Raw genomic sequence first — 22,952 nt, forward strand, 5'->3', positions numbered from 1 at the left:
TATGGTAACTTTTGCGAAGTATAGAGCAAAATATTTGAGGCCCTTTGTGTTTGGTTAAACTATATAAAATGGACCCTAAAAACGTTTGATCCCCCCCCTTTTTGGGATTGTTATGTACCAACCAAACTGACTACTGATGATAGCGCATAGTCACCGTATAACGTTTCATGGGAGTTAAGGTTACTTTTAAGGTTTCGGAAGAATTTTCCGAGGAAATGTATCCTTTTCTTTCCAAATTTTCAATTTGCTCCACTATTTTATATAGTTCGCATATAACAGTGCTCTTCATATTCGGTATTTCACTGGTTGCAGTCCCAATGAATTTTGCATTTTAAGTTCTCATTGGATGGATTATTTCCATATCTAGTCAATTTCCATTGATTTGTTTTTTCGATTTTTCCCGATTTGAGAATTTTTGCCATTACATCTCTTTTATCGTGTTTTTAGCGATTTTGAAAAAGTAATTATCTTTTAACATTGGTCTAACCGCGTTAAGTTATTTCGATATCATTTGACTGACTTCCATGCAACCCGCCATCAATTTCAGTTCTCAAGAAATCAAGTCAATTAAATAAATTGGTATTAATATTCGAATTAAAAAAATATATAAAAAAAAAACACTACAAATGTACATTAGAAAAAAGTAAGTCAAAATGGAAAAAAAATCATGCAAAATAAAACATTACTATTGTACATTTCAAAAGTCAAAATGAAAATGTTAATATATCACGTTTTTACGCGATTTTTTTGAATATTATCCTTTTCGGAAAAGAGACAATTCCGAATTTGTATGAATCGTTAAAATCGGATCAGCGGATCTTGAGTTATAAGCGTAGTAACTAACACAACTTACATTTATATATATAGATAGATTATACCAAAATGTGGACCTACATAGACAATTTTCTGTCATAGTATTCATTACGAACTTCAAATACCAAATTTGAAACAATTCCGAAAAATAATGTCGCTAAAATAATCAAAATACCGAATATTGGGAGGTACCGTTATATGGGGGCTATACGAAGACGTAGACCTGCACAGACAATTTTCTGTCTTAGACTGTAGTATGCATTACGAACTTCAAATACCAATTTTGAAACAATTCTGGTGAATAATATCGCTAAAATCATCAAAATACTTAATATCGGGAGGTACCGTTATATGGGGGCTATACGAAGACGTGGACCTGCACAGACAATTTTCTGTCAGAGGCTGTATTTCGAACTTCAATTACCAAATTTGAAATAATTGCGGTGAATAATGTCGCTAAAATCATCAAAATACCGAATATCGTAAGGTACCGTTATATGGGGTTATATGAAGACGTGGACCTGCACAGACAATTTTCTGTCTTAGACTGAAGTATCTATTACGATTTTCAAATACCAAATTTTAAAGAATTCCGGTGAATAATGTCGGTTAAATCATCAAAATACCGAATATCGGGAGGTACCGTTATATAGGGGCTATACGAAGACGTGGACCTGCACAGACAATTTTCTGTTAGAGGCTGTATTACGAACTTCAAATACCCAATTTGAAACAATTCCGGAGAAAAATGTCGTTAAAATCATTAAAATTTTGGATAACGGGAGGTACCGTAATATGGGGGCTATACGAAGACGTGGACCTGCACGAACAATTTTCTGTCAGAGGCTATATTACGAGCTTCAAATACCAAATTTGAAACAATTCCGGAAAAAGTGACGTTAAAATCATTAAAATATCGGATATCGGGAGGTACCGTTATATGGGGGCTATACGAAGACATGGACCTACATGGCTCATTTTAAATACCAAAAGTCCTGCAGACATTTTACACATTTGAGTAAATTTTTATCAACTCGCTTCATTTCGTTCCGAAGCCAGAGTGATATCAACAGATCGCTAGATCGACAAAGAATTTTATGCTGATCAAGAATATATATACTTTGTGAGGTCTGAAATGTATATTTCGAGGTGTTACAAACGGAATGACAAACTTAATATACCCTCCATGCTATGGTGGAGGGTGTAAAAATATATATCGGAGTCGAGTTCCGCTAAATGGAAACGTACGAACCTGAAATCGGATTAAGGGCACATAAGGGAGCTATATCTCAATAAGATATCTGCTACCAAAATTCATTGTTATCATATGAGGTACTTTAAGATTTTGCTACTAGACTGAATTCAGTCAGATCTGCTAAAATTCAGTCATTTGGACTGATATTGGCCATTTGGTGCACAATTTACCCGAAATCGGTTAAAGATATATGTGGGAGCTATATCCAAATCTGAACTAATCTTGATAAAATTTGACAGAGGTATTTCCGGGCTGTATTTGATATCTGGTACCAATTATTATTTTTGTGGGACTTAAACACCAGATCGGATGAAACATATATATATGGGAGCTATAGCTATATCTGGACCATTTTTTACCAAATTTTATGTATTTGTTTCTAGACTGATTTTTGGCGGATGTGCAAAAATTCAGGTCATTTGGATTGATATTGGCCATTTGGTGCACAATCAACCCGAAGTCCGTTTGAGGTATATATGGGAGCTATATCTAAATTTGAATCGATGCTCACCAATAGGGTTCGTCCTTGGGCCAAACAAATATTTTTTTGGAAAATTTCATCTCAATCGAATAATAAATGCGACCCGCATTTTGTTTACAAAAATACATGGGCAGATGGACTGAAGACTATGAAGATTCTCAAAAGTAACTATGGGTCTATCTCGCTTCCTTCTCCATGTTACAAACAAATAAACAAAGACATAATACCCTCACCATTATGTGGTGTAGGGTATGATAACTACGGCAGCCGAAAGCCAAATCCAAATCCTGTTTTCATAACTGAAATATCAAATAAGTGTTAGTTAAATGCAAAAAAGGTTAAACAGTTCGTTTTAAAGAGAGATATAAAGTATCGAAATCAAAATGTTCGACCACAAAAAAAAAAAAAAAATAATAATGTAAAGTCATAACCGGAATAAGTTGAATCATGCTGTGATATGCAATTTGAGTAAATACTCTTCAGTCGGAACATATCCAACATATCTATATATATAAATGTAAGTTGTGTTAGTTACTACGCTTATAACTCAAGATCCGCTGATCCGATTTTAACGATTCATACAAATTCGGAATTGTCTCTTTTCCGAAAAGGATAATATTCAAAAAAATCGCGTAAAAACGTGATATATTAACATTTTCATTTTGACTTTTGAAATGTACAATAGTAATGTTTTATTTTGCATGATTTTTTTTCCATTTTGACTTACTTTTTTCTAATGTACATTTGTAGTGTTTTTTTTATATATTTTTTTAATTCGAATATTAATACCAATTTATTTAATTGACTTGATTTCTTGAGAACTGAAATTGATGGCGGGTTGCATGGAAGTCAGTCAAATGATATCGAAATAACTTAACGCGGTTAGACCAATGTTAAAAGATAATTACTTTTTCAAAATCGCTAAAAACACGATAAAAGAGATGTAATGGCAAAAATTCTCAAATCGGGAAAAATCGAAAAAACAAATCAATGGAAATTGACTAGATATGGAAATAATCCATCCAATGAGAACTTAAAATGCAAAATTCATTGGGACTGCAACCAGTGAAATACCGAATATGAAGAGCACTGTTATATGCGAACTATATAAAATAGTGGAGCAAATTGAAAATTTGGAAAGAAAAGGATACATTTCCTCGGAAAATTCTTCCGAAACCTTAAAAGTAACCTTAACTCCCATGAAACGTTATACGGTGACTATGCGCTATCATCAGTAGTCAGTTTGGTTGGTACATAACAATCCCAAAAAGGGGGGGGATCAAACGTTTTTAGGGTCCATTTTATATAGTTTAACCAAACACAAAGGGCCTCAAATATTTTGCTCTATACTTCGCAAAAGTTACCATAGAGTTTTAAATTTTTCCTAGGGGTTTCATAAATAATCAGTTGTTCAAAATATATATCAGATGTATATTAAATGTTGGTAATTTGAGATTTTAAGAAGAACAACACATTTTTTCAAATAATTATAAGAATAGGACCATGCTTTGGTATAACCCTTATATGTGAACCTATTTCTTTCATATTACAATAATCCGCCCAATGAGAACTCAAAATGCAATCCATTGGAGCAAAATGGTGCAAAATGGTAGAGCGAATTGGACATTTAGGAAAAAAAAAACTTTCAAGATATCTTAAATCGCTTTTGCAGGTCACGATATATGACTCCCGGATAAGGGTACACTCCTTTTTCAAGTATAGTTTACATTTTAACCATATTTTACTCATACGCATTTTAGCAAAAGTTGGTAATTTGAGAAAAACCATCCTCGCAAAATATGATCACGTTTTGGTATAACCATTATATAATTTAAGCTATATTCGGGGTTTTCGACATTTTTCTTTCATTTTTCAGGCCTTTATTTGGCATCTTTGTTTCTACGGGTGTAAAAAACCTCTTCTCATAATATTTAGACTTTTGGAGTAGAGTCCATCTTGGTCTTGATCACATTCATCAATTGATTTGGCTATTTAGGCTACTGGGATGGAGAATCGTCTTACAGATAATTGTCCACATAGGCATTTTATTAAGTATAGTTCCCACATTAGTGTACCCGCAAATCCACATTCCTAACCAATGTTTGGTCAGAAAAAAAAATTTGGTATACTATTGAATTTTTAACTCTCAAGAGAATATTGACTGGGAACGTAGAAGTGGGATGTACGTATACATGCTTTGAACTCCGAAATATCAAATTGTGGCAGAAACATGAAAAAATCACGAATATTATTTTTTGGATCGTTATTGAATTATACTATGAAGAAAAATATGGACTTTATGGGTTTTCCAACACACAATTTAAATGACAAGAATAAATTAATTCCTATCTTAAGGTAATGGGTGTAAAATACCAATTATCTTTGACTATTTTGAAATCATTCAGATCAGTGTTCTATAATGCCTTAAAAAATATGCATTAAAAACTAAAAGTAGGGGCCGGCAACGCGGACCGGGCCAGCTAGTGTAATATAATATTACAAAAAAAAATGCTCATACGTAAAAAAAAACAACAACAACAACGAATGAAACACTATAAGGATATTCTCAGACTACTAGCTGTGTCTTACAACCTATATATATTTGATTCCTCCCCATCCCAAACTAAAATATTACATATTTCCTGTTCGAATTTTCTCTCCTCTCGAATACTGACTTCCTTTTAGAGGCGCTGCATTTAGATGTAATACATGCCATATGCGTACTCGATTGAAACATATTCCATTTTGAAATGTTTTTGACATGTTAGCTGTCAACAATATTAAAATGCCGACAAGAACATATCAAGGAATTCAGAAAATATTTAAAGGTAAATTTCCATTGACATTTTAAATAAAAAATTGTCAAATAGTTCTTCCGTAGCTGAAAACCACCTACATACCAACATATAAATATGTGTGTTTGTGTACCTTCAAAATTTTGATTAATTTCCTTGACGAAAAACTGTAAATATTTATAATCTTCACCATGAATATCTAATGTACGCGGTAGGAATAGGAAATAAAATTTAGGTTGTGTGAACACATGACAGAAATATGACGGATTGGCAATTTGGTTAAGATAGCTACACCAAGGCAAAGATTCAAGGACAAATTAATTTGTTATTTATTGGCTTGAACTAGGAAAGTGATTTGCTCAGTTTTCCTAATCCAACACAGTAAAAAAATACTTTTTTATACCCTCCACCATACATAGTATGGAGGGTATATTAAGTTCGTCATTCCGTTTGTAACTCATCAAAATAATAATTTTAGACCCAAGTATATACATTCTTGATCAGCGTAAAATTCTAACACGATTTAGCCTTGTCCGTCTGTTCTAATCACGCTACAGTCAAAGCTAAGATAGGAAGCTAAAATTTTGCACAGGTCTGTCTTTTGTCTGCAGGCATCGTATAGCCCGCATATAACGGTACCTCCCGATATTCGGTATTTTGATTATTTTAGCCACATTTTTCGATGGAATTGTCTGAAATTCTATACAAGAAGTTCCATGTGAAAGGGAATTATAGGTCCGCGATATAGTATAGCCCCCATATAATGGTACCCCCGATATTCGGTATTTTGTTGATTTTAGCCACATTTTTTAACGGAATTGTCTGAAATTCTGCACAAGGAGTTCTTTATGGGCACTTTACCACCTGGAAGTGAATTGTTTATATAGGTCCACGATATCGTATATCCCCCATATAACGGTACCTCCCGATATTCGGTATTTTGTTGATTTTAGCCATATTTTTTAACGGAATTGTCTGAAATTCTGCACAAGGAATTCTTTGTGGGTACTTTACCCCCTGCAAAAGAATTGTCTATATAGGTCCACGATGTCGTATAGCCCCCATATAACGGTACCTTCCGATATTCGATGTTTTGATGATTTTAGCCACATTTTTCGAACGAATTGTCTGAAATTCTGCACAAGGAGTTCTTTGTGATAGATTTGTCTATATAGATCCACAATATCGCAAATTCCCCCTTATATCGGAACCTTCCGATATACGGTATTTTTAAGATTTTAACAGAATTTTTGAAAGATTTTTTTAAATTTCTTAATTTGTTCCAAATGGTGGAGGGTATTCAATGTTCGGCCCGGCCGAACTTACTGCTTCTTTACTTGTTATATTTTGAAGATACTAACAATAAAACAAATCTATTTGCATACCTTTAATGCAATTAAAACATTAAAAAATTTAAAATTTTATAAGCTAAATTATTTGTAATAGTTTACCCATCCTAACAATTGTGTCTTTGGTTCACACAGAAATTGATACAAAATCGGTGATCTGTAAATTACTACGGTAACGAATTGCGTCTAGCATCAACGCCTCTCGTAAGTGGGCAATGTTAAAAACAACCGCCCTCTTTAGACCCCACATACTTTAGCGACAAGTAAATCAGTATCATAAAACATATCCCTTATATTCTACTTAAATCCAATACAAATAAATCTCTCAACTTTAGCTCTTAAAATAAACTCAACTTAGGTCACCCATTTGTATTAAAAGTGATTCCATTTTAGAGATTACACATTAATTCAAACAACTTATTAATGGTATTCTGGTATTCTAGCGTCAAAGAAAGGTTCAAATACAAGCCGATAGGTGTTCGATACAAATACCCAATTTTAGATTTAAAAATAAATATCCAAATATTCCGTATGTCCTTTGCTAATAAACATTGAAAACATTTTTTAATTTAATTTTATAAGATATACAAAATGTTTGTACGAAACATACACACGGACGCACATGTAGTTATTTTGGGTAGTTTAGGCTATAAGATTCCCTAAAATATGCTAGCATTTTATTTGGCTTTGTTAGCCTACACGTATACAAATACAAACCCACACTGCGGAGATGGGTTGGGATGTGGCCATGTGTTTGTGTGAATGGCACTCATGCGATATGTGTATCTTTTCCACTTGCTATTGCTATTGTTGTTGGTGTTCTTGTTGGCTTTGTGGTTAAAGGCACCCTTAACATTTGATTAACTTGTTGAGTTCATATCATACATATCCTTCGCTACAAAATAAACTCCAAACGCACACACACACACACAAACACACACTTGTTGGGTCCTTCTATTCCCTAGTTTCTATTTCAGTGATTTTTCAATGATTGTTGATACGTAATGTTATTTTTTGATATTTTGCTTTTCCGGGGACTGGGGAGGGGCGAGCTGGGTCCTTTCGGAATCTAGTTTCATGGTTGATATTTTTGGGCAATGTTTATGGTCATTTATGCATAATAAAAAGGAGAATCTATGTGTGTGTATGCGGATTTTTTGGGACTCGGTAAATATTGCCAAATTGTCCTCCTACATTCACCGCAGATGTTGATGATGGCCATTCTAATGAAGATGAGAGACTAAATGTGGTCTAATCAGTATGTCTACACATTTACTAGATATTTGATACGCACAGTAATATTGGGCATATATTCTGCCTTAACATGTAGACTATTCAAATTATTAAATCAATATGATGGGATATTAAGCAACAGGTTGTATCTTGTACGGCATGTTGGTGTGATTAAATTGAAATTTAAAACGATTTCTTTATCAATTACAAACCGATTATAAGGAAAACAGGATTTTGGAGAACTTAGATTAAAAATGGGGAAGATAGCGGTTTTTAATGCGAAAATGTCCAAGCTATAAGGAAAATAATTTAATTCCAGAAAGTACTTAACCATACTAAGAAGCAATGAGAACAACGCCAACAAAGACACTAGTATCAATGCAATAAATCCCCTCTGTTGGAATTTAAATAGATGCAGCTGCCAGTAAGGAAAAGTCGGAAGAGCCGACTATATGATACCCTACTATCTATCCTTTAAGTAGATCATACCACCTACCAACATTTGACTTTAGATCAGTTATAGTTTGATTTTAGAGGGATATAAGAGGCATATCCAATACTGAATCGATTTTCTCTAAATTTAAAGGAGACATCTTTTATACCAAATAACATTGCTATAAAGGGCATGATATCACTTCGAGAAGGATTATATTAAAACAAGTAAAAATACTGTAAGTTCGGCCGGGCGGAACTTTGAATACCCTCCACAATATGGAATGAATTTTTCAATTTTGGGGAGGCGCTGTTATATGTGGGATATACCAAAACGTGGACCTACACAGACAATTTTCTGTCATAGGCTGTAGTATCCATTACGAATTTTAAATACCAAATTTGAAACTATTCCGGAGAATAATGTCGCTAAAATCATCAAAATACCGAAAATAGGGAGGTACCTTTACATTGCGGCTATACGAAGACAGACAATTTTCTGTCATAGGCTGTAAAATCCATTACGAATTTCAAATGTCAAATTTAAAACAATTCCGGTGAATAATGTCGCTAAGATCATCAAAATACCGAATATCGGGAGGTGCTGTCATATGGGGGCCATACGAAGACGTGGACCTACAATACCAATACCAGAAGTCCTGCGTATATAATATACATTTGAGTAAAATTTTATCAATCTACTTCATTTCGTTCGGAAGCTAGAGTGATTTTCACAGATGGACAGACGGAATAGAATTTTATGTTGATCAAGAATATATATTCCTTGTGGGACCTACAATGGGTTACGAGGTGTTACAAACTGAATGACAAACTTAATATACACTCCATGCTATGGTGAAGGGTATATAAATTAATTCAATGTTAATTTATTTATTTTTTTAAAAATTTGTGATTGCTGCTTACTGCAAGCAATCACGTCTTTATTGGTTAAGGTTCCGGACTACAAAGTGAATAATGAAATAAAACTACCCTAACTTATACTTTGGATTCATGCACCCAGATGATACTGGACACCTGCTCGTGTTGGCGATGGAATGTTGCTGTCTGCCTGTTGGATGTTGTTGTCAGTGTTTCGGTGGGAACTGCAGTGTCAGCAAAATGACACGCTTATACTTTGGTTGATGAATTCTTTGGGTTGCTAATGTTGAATTTGAATATGTCTGGTGTTAACTCCTCCCCTCTTAAATACAATCGTCCCGATTGTTCAAAATGAATGAATATTGTAAATGCTGGATGTTTTAGTTTCTTTCGAAGTTGTAGGTAAATTTACTTCCGCAATCTCTATTTCATCTCCTGGGGCATCTTCGATTTTCAGATTATTATTTTCGGAGTTTTTTTGCATATTTTCTTCTCAGTGATATTATTGTTATAGTTGTAAGGATTATTGCAGAAACACAACCGATGCCGACTGCTAAGGTACCTTTGGTTTCCATAGATCGTATTCGTTCGATGTTCTTTACGTTCAACTGTTTAAGCAGCTCCAATGATATTACTTCTTCTAATTTGTCTTTTGGACCTTTTGGTTGCAAAAAGGCGGGAAGAGGTTTATTGGCACTTATTCCTCTTGAACTGTAACTGTGGCCATCGATTCTTATAGTGACGTTGAAATGTTTGATGAGATAAGTCCCGTTTAAAAAAAATCTGCTCGTTGTCTACACTGATAGCGCCTTGATATTGGTTCAGCAAGAGCAAGTCCGATCCGATCTCTTCAATTGTTGGTATGTGTTCGTTGTTTATTTGGGTGCATTTCCCTACTCTACTTTTGAACAAATTAGTTATACAATTATCATCTCTTAATGAAATAAGCTTATCTCTATTACAAATTGTTATGTCGTAATTACTTTTACATTCTGTTTTTACTCCAAATAATTCTTTATTACATTCCAAAATTTTTTCGTATTCAATTTTATCAATTACATCTCCAGTTTTTATAGGTTTTATGAAATATACTTTACAAACTTCTTCTTGAGTTACAGGGATACTAAGGATGTACAAAATTTCTCGTTTATTTGTAACAATTTTTACGGATCCAAAAGTTAATAGTTCATCTATCGAATAAGTAAGAATATTATATTTTTCAAAAACAGTGTTTATTTGATCGATTTCGATTTTAGAAAGCAGAAATGAATTGACGATATTAGCTTTAGCCCACTGTATTGCAAACTCTACGTTTTGTAACTCTTTTTCAATAAAATTAAGTTTTCTTTCGATTTTGAATACTACTTCATCGTTCCACCCTTCCCTTTTTATTATTTCATTCGTCTTATTAGTTATTTCGGTTATTCTTTCCGAAATTAATTGGTTTATTATCAGCTGTCTATTGTTATTTTCCAAAATATTGCCAATTTTCTGTTCTAGGATCTGAAAATCATGACTATCTGGACTGCCTGCAATCCACTTCCAAGCACTTCCTATGAAGTCTATCGATCTTTTCTCTCTGTGCGGCATCAGACGGTCTAATAGTCCATTGATGTCAATTAATTGTTGCTTCATAAATGGACGGAGAGGATGGTCTAGGTTCACGAATTTGTCCAGAATGTGTTCGGTTTCACGAGTGAGGTTTTCATACTGTTCAAGATCTATTGAATGAATTACTTTAAATGTCCCGTTCTGTTTCCTTGCTATTCCATTATGAATTGAAATGAGTCTTGCGTTCGAGTAGTCGAGGATGCTGAAGTCAGCCAGGGCGTTTCCAGGAAACAGTCTGTAAAATTTAGGATTTTATTAATTTCTAATATGGCTTTTGTGAATAACCCTTCCGCTTTCGGTCAAAACGGTGGTATTCCGGTTTTCCTTAACTATTTCCTCTTTGTAACGGTCGCTTAGTTTCGTTCCTAACCTTTTGTTGTTGCTTTCATAAATTAATTGTCCGGGAATATAATCCTTAACTGGTCGTTTCTTTTTGTTATGATACGTCAAGTCGTTGGCCTGTTTCTGTCTGAGTTTGTCAACAATATTCCGTCTGGTAGTCTCTATGTCTTGTGGAGAAAAGTCAATTGTGCGTCCAAAATACAAATCAACAGGTCTTCTATTCACCGTGGAGTGAATCGAGTGATTGTATTCATTAACAGCCCTCTCCAGTAATTCCTCAAAATTCCTGGATGTTCCATCACCTTTCAAACATCTCATTATCTCAGCGAGGGTAGAATGAAAGCGTTCTATCTGTCCGTTAGCCTCGCTCCTGTAGGATGGGGTCGTAAAAATATTTATTCCTAATTCGTCCTTCATCATGAATAATATCGAACTGGAATTTAAAGACGGTTCGTTGTCCATTACCACATTCTTCGGAACTCCGTAAGAGAATAATAATTCCCTCAGTGGTCTTCTAATAGCCTCAGTAGATCTTCCGTCTAGTATTTTCACTTTAACGTACTTTGAGAATTTGTCAATGGAGGTCAGAACTAATTTCCTATCTGTAGAGAATATATCAATATGAATAGTATGACCTGGGTAATTTGGAATAGGCGTCTCACAAAGGTAAGGTTCATTGGGATGTCTCTCGTATTTGTTTTTCTTACACGTCGTGCACAGTTTTATAATTCGCTTTATTTTTCCCGACATCCCCGGAAAATAATAATTTTCCAAAATCTGTGTTTTGTTCTCTCTGTCGTTCCTATGGGCTCTATTGTGGGTATCAATAATTATTTTTTCCTGGTCATTTTCTGATAATATATCTTCTACTACCTTCTGAGTAAACCTGCATTTGTACTGGCTAAAATGGAGTGGATAAATGTTCTGAATTTTTCCCATTATTTGTTCGGGTGCCTTGATTCCGTTAATTACAGACGGGTTCAAATACCTCTTCAAGATTGTTTGAAGTTTTCGTTCGTCATAATGTGGTTCAGTAATTGTGTGTCGGTGGATGCTTGGGAAAACAACATTGAACTGGTACGTTGATGTGTCATCCACACTTATGAGAAGCTGGTTCTTGAAAACATTAATGGGTGACTCAGCACTGGGTATAAGGGTCTCTGGTGAGCTCTCCGCACTATGCTGTGTGGGAGTCAGTGAATTAATCGGAGTAATAGAATTATTGTCCTTCTGTACCGTTCTAGACAGAGCATCTGCTACGACATTCTGTCTTCCGGGTTTGTACCGCAATTCGTAATTATATTCCTCCAGAGTACATTTCCAGCGTTTCATCTTCACATTGCTATTTTTGTTACTAATGGCGTAAGTGAGGGGTTGGTGGTCGGTATAAATTATAACTTTCTTCGATCCGTATAGATAATTCCTCAAGGTAGTGAGGGCCCATATGATGGCCAACATTTCCCTCTCATTTGTGGCGTAATGCTCCTCTGTTTCATCCAGAGTTCTTGAAATGAATGCAATTGGTCTTCCCTTTTGACTCAACACTGCTCCAAGAGCGACACTGGAGGCATCCGTCGTTAGGTCAAAATCTTCTCTGAAATCTGGATACGCAAGTATCACATCGTTTGAAACCAATGCATTTCTTAGCTCGTTGAAAGCTTCTACGGCGGAAACATCTAATGTCACCGGAATTTGACTGGAAGCTGTCTTTGGAATTCTGCCTTCCTCCCCTCTGAGGAGCGATGTCAGCGGCTTTGCTACATCGGCATATCCCCTTACGAACCTTCGATAGTAGCCCGAGAGGCCAAGGAAAGAACGAAGTTCCTTAAGTGTCTTAGGAATCGGGAAATTAAGAATGGCTTCCACTTTCTTTGGGTTGGTTTTTATACCATCCCTCGACACAATAAATCCCAAAAATTCCACTTCTTGTTTAAAGAATGAACACTTGTCCAACTGGATCTTCATATTAGCGGACTCTAGTGTTTGGAAAACTTTCTTTATGTTCTCGGCGTGTGACTTCTCGTCCTTGCCAAAGATGATAATATCATCGATGTAAACAAAACAGATTTTTCCAATCAATTCTCTGAGTATATCGTCCAGCGTTCGCTGAAATATTGCTGGCGCGTTCCTCAGGCCGAATGGCAGTCTCGTGAACTCGTACTTGCCATTGTTGATTGAGAATGCGGTTTTCTGTCTATCCTCCTCCCGTAGGGGTATTTGATGGAAACCGCTTTTAAGATCAATGACCTTAAAATATTGATTCCCCCCTAGGTTAGATAGGACTTCCGTCACCTCGGGAATCGGATATTTATCCGGTATGGTGACGGCGTTGAGCTTTCTAAAGTCAACGACCAAACGATATTTTTTTCGACCAGAACTGTCCTCCTTTTTGGGCACTACCCAAATAGGGGAGTTGTACGGGGATCTGGATGGTCTTATGATGCCATCCCGAAGGAGACGACGAATCTCTTCCTCCACGACATCTTTTAATGCCATTGGGTAAGGATAACTTCGCGTATAGATTGGAGATTCGTTTTCAGTTCGGATTTCTCCAACCACAACAGAGGTGTATGTTAATCTCTCATCCGGATCTGAGAACAGGTTCCGGTGCTGCCTTGCAATATTATTGAGAGAACTCCTCTGACTTAATGATAGATGATCAGCCTCCAGCTCCAGACTATTAACATTCTGGGATATTCTCTGTCTAATGGCAATTTTCTTGCCACCTCTTACTTGGAAATAATCTTCGGAAGTATGAATTACTGCCGATAATTCCTTCAAGCTGTCATTCCCCAAAATCCCGTCGAAAGATACCAAACCAGGTAGAAGGAAGAATTTTAGTAGGACGTCATTGACGCCGAACATGTTAAGAAGAGTGTGGTGTGAAACTTCCACATCGCCGCCTACAGATTTTACGCTAAACCTATTGTCATTCAACTTGGGTCTCAGGACCAAAGTTGGTCTTATATAATTTTTACTGCTTCCTGTATCCAATAAAAAGTCTAATGTCTTCCCGTCCCTCGTTTTGACTTGAAAGTATGGCAACGAGGAACAGTTTAATCTAAAAAATTCATATCTATGAAGTTGGCTGGAATGTCATCGGGGTTACGTTCCTGGTAATCGTCCGGTATTATATCCTGTTGTCCGTAATTCCCTGTGTCATTTTCGTCTACTGGCTGATAGTCACTGTTGTCTCGGTAATCGTCGATATTTGGGGATTGGTTCTCAATATCTGGGTATTCATTATCCACGTTTACATGAAAATTACGCTGAATCTTATTCATAGGAGTCTGTACCGAAAACTGGGCAGGTCTTTTAAAATTCTGGTTCTGTTGGGGTCTTACTTGTATTGACCTGTCAATATCCATGGGTTCTGGCTTACTCTGGTTATTGTAAAATTGTGAGGGAAATTGCCTAAATTGGTTCTGAGGAAAATTCTGGGTTCCCGTATAAGGACGAGTGATTTGGTGTCCTCCCATCTGATTTCGTTGAAAGAATTGCTGAGGACGATGAACAAATGGTTGTCCCCCAAACTGAGGACGCTGATTCTGCATATTCAAATTGTTCGGAAATGGAAAAGCTGGGGATACTCTAGGCCTATGAGTCGGAATATTTGCCAATTCTGGGTAAAATTTCGAACCAGTTGACATCCTCAATGGTTCCTGTCTATGGCCTCCCTTCTGGGCATAATCTCTCCGAAATGCCATATTGTCTAGCTTCAAACAAAGATGTAGAGCCTCTGGTAGAGATGTAGGACCCTTGACACTGAGCAGCCTAGGAAGGTCGCCGTTCAGGCCTCTTATGAAGGTATCAAGTGCCTTCTCTCGATATGTATTCGTCATGGCTCTGAGACTACCGTCGTCCAATTCCAGGCAGGAAACCTTATCCAAAATTAGAGATAGTGTTTGATAGACGTCCTGATAGAACTCTGTGACACCTCTGTGCCCCTGACACAAAACATTCATTTGGTACTCTAGTGTACCTATATCTCGTTTATCCGCGTAGTGCACCATCAGACATTTGCGTATTTTGGCCCAATCCAATGGAGTCCTATAGGATTCTAAAGCAGTATCGGCCTCACCTATAATTTTCGTACGAATTGTATGCAAAATTGCGTAGTATTTCCCGGTACCACGAAGTGATGAGTATAAATCAATCACCCTTTCGACTGATTTCCTCCAAGAGCTGAATTCTCCGGGTTTTCCCGAAAATTCCCTCAAGGATTTCACTATATCTGGAACTTTGTCCAGTTCCTCCAGTCTCGAGGAGACTGTTCCTACCGGTATGTCACTACCATCGTCAAACGTTTCGTCTCGTCCGGCCAAAAGGTTTGTAATCATTCGTGTGATTTCATTTCTTTGTCTGTCCGTGAGTGCTGAACTACCTGATGTAAGGGTGTTTGCCCTTGTTTGAGTCTCCATGTTATTTGAAGATGGATTCATCGTAATTCTATTTAATTTTGCGGCAATATCATCCACTGATTCTAACATTTTTTCTCTTTATCAAAAGGAAAGGTGGAGCTATCAAAGTTACGTTATTTATCAGTATTGGGAACAAAAAAAAATTTCATAGGTAACAAATAACTATAACTATAAAATGTTAGGAACTAAATTTGTTCCTAATTTGAATTCTTAAAGTTATTCTTACAATAGCAGCATCATTAGAGTCTGGAGTAGCATCCTTCTAGTACAGATGAGATGAGATGAGATGATCGTTTTTCTTAGTCCTTTCAAAGTTTTCAAAGTTTTGTTGTGTCCGATTTTTTTCACTTTTATTTATAAATTGTTAAAATATTTAATATTGTTCAAACAATTTTTTTTTTTATTTTAATTTTTATTTCTGTCTTAACTTTATTTTTATTTATATTCATTCAAACTTATTTAGATTGCTTTAATTTTTATCTCTTTTTTTTTTTATAATTTCTCACAATTGTTTCTCTTTTATTTCTCACTTCATTTAATTTACTTTGCATTTAAGTTTTCACAAGTTTTTTTTTTTTTTTTTTTTTTTTTTTTTTTTTTTAAGTTTTCATTTTGTAATTATCATTTTAATTTCCTTTATTTTGATACTTTTTTTATTTTTTTTTTTTTTAAATTCTCACTTTTTATTTAATTTAATTTACTTTGTTTTTTAATTTTTCAGGAGTTTTTTTTATTTTCTTTAATAGTTTTTCATTTTTCACAATTCTTGTATCAACGTTTTTATTTTACTTTCACTTTTTTAAAATTTTATTTGTAAACTTATTTAGATTGCTTTATTTTTTATCTCTTTTTTTTTTATAATTTCTCACAATTGTTTCTCTTTTATTTCTCACTTCATTTAATTTACTTTGCATTTAAGTTTTCACAAGTTTTTTTTTTTTTTAAGTTTTCATTTTGTAATTATCATTTTAATTTCCTTTATTTTGATACTTTTTTTATTTTTTTTTTTTTTTAAATTCTCACTTTTTATTTAATTTAATTTACTTTGTTTTTTAATTTTTCAGGAGTTTTTTTTTATTTTCTTTAATAGTTTTTCATTTTTCACAATTCTTGTATCAATGTTTTTATTTTACTTTCACTTTTTTAAAATTTTTATTTGTAAACTACCGTAATCTAGTGATCCGCGTCGCGGGCTTTAGGGGCTGTAACATAACGTTACGTCCTTTTCACAATTAAGTTACTGGGGCGCCACCTGAAGGCTTGACTTTTGTCGGAAATCCTTTCTTCGGGTTTCGAGTACCTGTTTAAAAACAGGTCCCTGCTCTCGCGCCAATTAATTCAATGTTAATTTATTTATTTTTTTAAAAATTTGTGATTGCTGCTTACTGCAAGCAATCACGTCTTTATTGGTTAAGGTTCCGGACTACAAAGTGAATAATGAAATAAAACTACCCTAACTCATACTTTGGATTCATGCACCCAGATGATACTGGACACCTGCTCGTGTTGGCGATGGAATGTTGCTGTCTGCCTGTTGGATGTTGTTGTCAGTTTTTCGTTGGGAACTGCAGTGTCAGCAAAATGACACGCTTATACTTTGGTTGATGAATTCTTTGGGTTGCTAATGTTGAATTTGAATATGTCTGGTGTTAACTTATACATATATATCCGAGCCGAGTTTTACCGAAATAAACCTGAAATCGGATAAGGGATATATATGGGAGCTATATCCAAATCTGAACCGATCATTATACAATTTGGCAGAGGTATTTCTGGCTGTGTCTGATATCTGGTACGAAATGTGAGGGACTTAAACATCAAATCGGTTGAAAAAATATATATGGGACCTATAGTTAAATCAGAATCGAAATTTGATGTACTTGCTTCCAGAGTGAATTGGGTCGGATGTGTCAAAATTCAGGTCATTTGAACTGATAATGGTCATTTGTGGACAATTAATCCGAAATCGGTTGAAGATATATGTAGGAGCTATATATTTGTATTTGAACAGATTTTCACCAACTCCAATGGGGCTCGTTCTCGGGCCATATACATCTTGTTTTGGAGACCTGTATTTATTATCCGATTGAGATGGAATTTGTTCACAAAAATACATGGACAGAGGCTGGACGGACGGATGGGCTAACGGACGGACTCAGAGAGTGATTCTATGCAGATAATCAAAAGGAACTGTGGGTCTCTCTCGCTTTTATTTGCCTGTTACAAGCACATGCACAAAGACATAACACCCTGACCACCTTGTGGGTATAAAAAGACCCAGTCCAGTCTCTCCCCCTTGTAAATATTCATCTGAATACAACAGTTTTTATACCCTCTGCCATATGGCTACAGAGGGTATATATCATTTGATACGACCACAATGTGCCTAGTCGAACTAACTGTTTTAGACCACAGGTATTGTTGGACCAAATCCGTTTCAGGATATTTGGAGTCGATCTAGCGATGTCCGTCCGTCCGTCTGTCTGTCTGGCTGACTGGCTGGTGGCCTCGAAGGGAGTATCTGATTTGATCCATAGTTGGTGTATCGTAATATTATTGCCATACTTAGATCGAGTTTGGAGATGGGCACTAACGGTTCTGGTACCTCCCATACAAAATATCCAAATTTTTAAAGAAAATAAATTATTTGACAGAAAAAGAAACGATAATCCGATTTTGCTCCTTTGTAAATCCTAATATTTGCATCAGTGCTAGGTCAGTTGCGAAAATTGACAATATCGGTCCACTTCTTCTGGTACCTCCCCCACAAAGCGTCAACATTTTGAATGTTTACAACTCTTATAAAATGTGATGTAAGAGTCAGATTGTCTTCAAATTTCACACATCCCAATAATTTTATTAACCCAAGATCTGTGTTAAGATGGAATATATCGGTCCACTCCTTCTGGTACCTCGCCCACAAAAGGTCGAAATTTTGAATATCCATTGAGTTCATAAAACGCGAAATTAATATCCGATCCCGTTTAGACTTGGCATATCTGCATATTTCCATTAACACAGGATGTGTTATAACAACGGTAGATATCGGAACATTTCTTCTGGTACCTTCCCCACAAAGGGTCAAAGTTTTGTAATGGGTCATCCCATTATTTCCACTAACAAAAGATCTGTTGTGATGATGGGATATATCGGTCCACTCCTTCTGGTACCTCCCAAAAAGGGTCAAAAATATCCATGAAGTTCATAAAAAGCGAATTCAACATCCTATTCAATTCCAGACTTAGTACATTCTAATATTTCCATCAACACAAGATCTGAAATAAAGATGGTAGAGGTCGGACCATTTCGTTTGCTGCTTGCACCACATAGGTTTCAAGATTTTAAAAAACAACAGGCAAAAGGAAACGAGATAGACCAATAGTTCCTTTTGATGATCTGCATAGAATCACTTTCTGAGTTGATATAAGCATGTCAGTCCGTCCGTCCGTCTGTCCATGTATTTTTGTGAACAAAATGCAGGTCGCATTTATTAAAATGGGATGGAATTTGGCACACCGAATTTAGTCTAGAAGGTAGTATGCCAAATTTGGTGAAGATCGGTTCAGATATAGTTATAGCTCCCATATATAATGTTTATCCGATTTATTGTATTTGTTACCCACAGCCGTAATATGCACTCCGTAATAACGATATTCAGGGAAATATATCAAATACAGCTCAGAAATATCTTTGCCAAATTTAATCGAGATCGGTTCAGATTTGGATATAGTTCCCATATATATTTTTATCCGATTTCAAATTAATTTCGCACCAAATGGACAATAGAAGTACGAATTTAAAAGATACAAGTGCTTCGGCATATTTAGTCCTTTGAATTTTAAATTATAATTATAATCATAGCGTGTATGGTTGAATTCTCCCATAAAAACTTTTAATTATTAAGTGGAGCTCAACTAAATTAGCAAAGTGGTGTAGGGTATCATAAAATCGGCCCTGCCCGACTTTAGGACTTTCTTTACTGATTTATATTATATATATTGACAAATTCCTTCGAAATCTACTCCATAAGGGGTTAAACATTTGAATAATCATAGCAGAAGTCAAAATATTTTTAAATAATCGTACATTAGCTGAAGGTATACATCTGTCGGCAAACACGACAAATTCTTTTTAACTTGTTTATAGAGCACTTGGTATTAAAAATTTTCTCGGTATCAGTTCCGATAAAATATGGAATCTTAAATTATCTGTTACCGCCCAACATTGTTACGTACTTAAGTTTTCGCCACATAATATTTGAAAGGCCAATTGTTTTCCTAGCCCATATGCCACTAATTCTTTCAAAGTCTAATGTTACTGAAATTGAACATAAAACCTGTACTTATTTTCGTAACTGCACTATTGCGAAGGTATCTTAACAACATGACAACAACAAAAAGAGCAACCCATTCCCATAATGCCATATCATATTTTTCCTTATATAAGCAATAATACATTTTTATCTGTACACTCACCATCACCGGAATCATAAACAGCTCTCTCCTGCATTTCATCCAAATCGTGTGGCTTAAACGAGACTTTGCCACTGGGAACTGAATCCATAAATTGTGCTCTGGCCAGAGCATAAATATCTGCTGTGTCCTTTAGAGCGCTGCCCGATGCCGTTGCATGTGAACCCGATGCCGTTGAGCCTCCTACAGGTGCATGGCCAGCCATCGGTTTCGTTACAAATGCACATGTCTGACACACCATTACGGCGGACACGATGAATGTCGTGAAATAATAAGCCAACATATCCGTTTGCATATTACGCGTGTCTGAAATTATGAGAAGGAAGAGGAAAATGTAAATGAAAATTGCGGTTATGGCTAATGGGAAACGATGGCTAAAAACAAAACATGCGTTTGTGGTGAAAGTGTGTGTAGGCTACGTGTGTGTGTGTGTTTACGTGGAAAACATTAATACCACTTTATTTAGAGGAAAGTGCGATTATTATTTTCCAAGCTAATTTCAAGGGAAGTCATTAAAATTGCATGGAATGCAGTTAAATTCTCATAGGTGTCAAGGGGAGCTGACTGGATGCGCAATTTGTACGCTTTACCGTTAGTTAGTTAATTAATTAGCAGCGGTTTACTTAACGAGCAATTAACAATGGATTGGCTAACTTATTCTATTGTCTCGTTCTGATATGAACCTTGCTATATAGAACTGGGCGTATCTGATGGAATGAAAAAGTGACAAGTGAAAAAAAGTATAAAATTTTGAATAAAAAAAATACTGGGTGTGAAATATAAAACGAAATTTTTTCATCAAGAAAATGATTTTCGTAAATCGGATTTAGCTAATCCTATTGAATTTGGTGAGAATCGGTTAAAATTTAGATATAACTCCATATATATCTTCAACCGGTTTCGGGTTAATTGTGCATCAAATGGCCAATATCAGTCCAAATTACCTGAATTTTGGCATAACCGACCGAAATTAGTCTAGAAGAAAGTACATCAAATTTTGTTCAGATTAAGCTATAGCTTCCGTATACAAGCTTCATCCGATTTGGGATTTTATGTCCCTCACATGCGTAATATGCACTCAGCACAGAAATAATTCTGCTAAATTTTATCAAAATCGGCACAGAGTTGGATATAGTTTCTATATATACTTTTATCCGATTTCAGGTTTATTGTGCTCCAAATGGCCAATATCAGTCCAAGTGGAGAATTACGACAGAATTCAGTCTAAAAGCACGTGTATCAAATTTGGTGAATATCGGTTCAGATACAGGGTGAGATGAAAAAACTGGAACCAATTTTAGGACTGTTGTCATTTCTAAGCCACTTGTCCGACAGCTGTTAAAATTATTACAGTGGTAGCCCATTATATTGTTTACATGCGTACAAAAGCATTTTTTTTTTTTTTTTTTGAGAATTTTACAGAAAATTTTTTCCAGTTATTCCTGATGGAATTCGAGCGTGATAGTGTGATTTCTTTATATTTGGCTGGAAACCCTCAGGTGGCTATCGTTAGAGCACTCCAGCATTTAAATGTGAATAAATCTTTTGTGTCTCGTACCATCGCTCGTTACCATGATACTGGTAGCGTAGACCGAAGTCAAGGAAATGGACGGAAGAAAACAGCAACATCAGCAGAAATGGTTCGAAAAGTAAAAAAGCCCGAGCCGCAGTGGCCGAAAAATGGCTCGTGAGCTGAACATATCGCAATATTCCCCTCAGCAAATATTGAAAAATTAGCTCGAGGTAATATTTGCTGAGTGGAATATTGCGATATGTTCAGCTCACGAGCCAATTTTCGGCCACTGCGGCTCGGGCTTTTTTACTTTTCGAACCATTTCTGCTGATGTTGCTGTTTTCTTCCGTCCATTTCCTTGACTTCGGGCTACGCTACCAGTATCACGGTAACAAGCAATGTTACGAGACACAAAAGATTAAGCCATTGAAATAACAAAAAGTGCAAGGACTTACACCACATCAGAGAGAAAATAGACTCAAGAGCGCTAAAGAGTTGCTTCGCTTGGCCGAAAGTGGTGAACTGCCGAATTTGGTTTTATTCCGATGAGAAGACATTCGTTGTCCAGCAGTTTGTAAACAATCAAAATGATCGTGATTACTTGCCAAAGAGGTCAGCTGAAAATGTGCTTCTTCGGTCGGCCACCAGAACTCAAGCGCCGGCCATGGTGATTGTGTGGGCCGCCATAACAGCCGATGGTCGCTCTCCGCTCGTATTAATCGACCGTGGCATCAGAATAAATGCAGAATATTATCGCGAAAATATTCTTGAGGGTGTATTAAAGCCTTGGAAACGCAAACATTTTGGGCGCAGACCTTGGAGATTCCAACAGGACTCAGCACCATCGCACTCAGCACGCGCCACCTAAGAATGGTTATAAAATGGGGTTCCTCGCTTCATTTCCAGCGCACAATGGCTACCAAAATCTCAGGATTCCAATTCCAAGGTTGGCACTAAAAAATACCAAAGTGTTGATCACCTCAAGCAAGCGCTTCGCCGGGAATGGACCAAAATACCGCAGAGCAACATTCGGGCAGCGTGTGACGGTTTCATTGGCAGTTTCGATTTTCAATTCGAACAAATCTAAACTTATTCTAAATTTTTTTACTTTCATTAAATAAAATTGAAAAAAAGTAAAAATTATGGCCTTTGATTTTGTTGCAGTTATATTTTATCTCATCCTTTATAGTCGGCCCGCCCGACTTTTAACTTTCTCTTACTGGCAAGTGAACCAATGTTGTTAGACATTTTTTCGCAAAGTTGATTATAACTACATTTACTGTGTGTGGAAAAAAAACGAAAATTTTTCATCAAACAAATGATTTTTTTGTAAATCGGATTTAATTTAAATATTGA

General features: G+C 35.8%; 1 protein-coding gene across 1 annotated transcript in view; it reads right to left on the reverse strand.

The window, feature by feature from the left end:
• The window catches only part of LOC101893161 (uncharacterized), a 93,271-nt gene that overhangs the window by 15,772 nt on the left and 54,547 nt on the right, over nucleotides 1-22,952 (reverse strand). Inside the window, exon 2 of the mRNA XM_059131928.1 lies at nucleotides 20,087-20,389. Coding sequence (XP_058987911.1) covers nucleotides 20,087-20,378 — 292 coding nt within the window. The 5' untranslated portion in view covers nucleotides 20,379-20,389. The remainder of the gene's footprint in view (nucleotides 1-20,086; nucleotides 20,390-22,952) is intronic.

Source organism: Musca domestica, unplaced genomic scaffold (genome assembly GCF_030504385.1).
Source record: "Musca domestica strain aabys unplaced genomic scaffold, Musca_domestica.polishedcontigs.V.1.1 11, whole genome shotgun sequence".
Lineage (NCBI taxonomy): Eukaryota > Metazoa > Arthropoda > Insecta > Diptera > Muscidae > Musca > Musca domestica.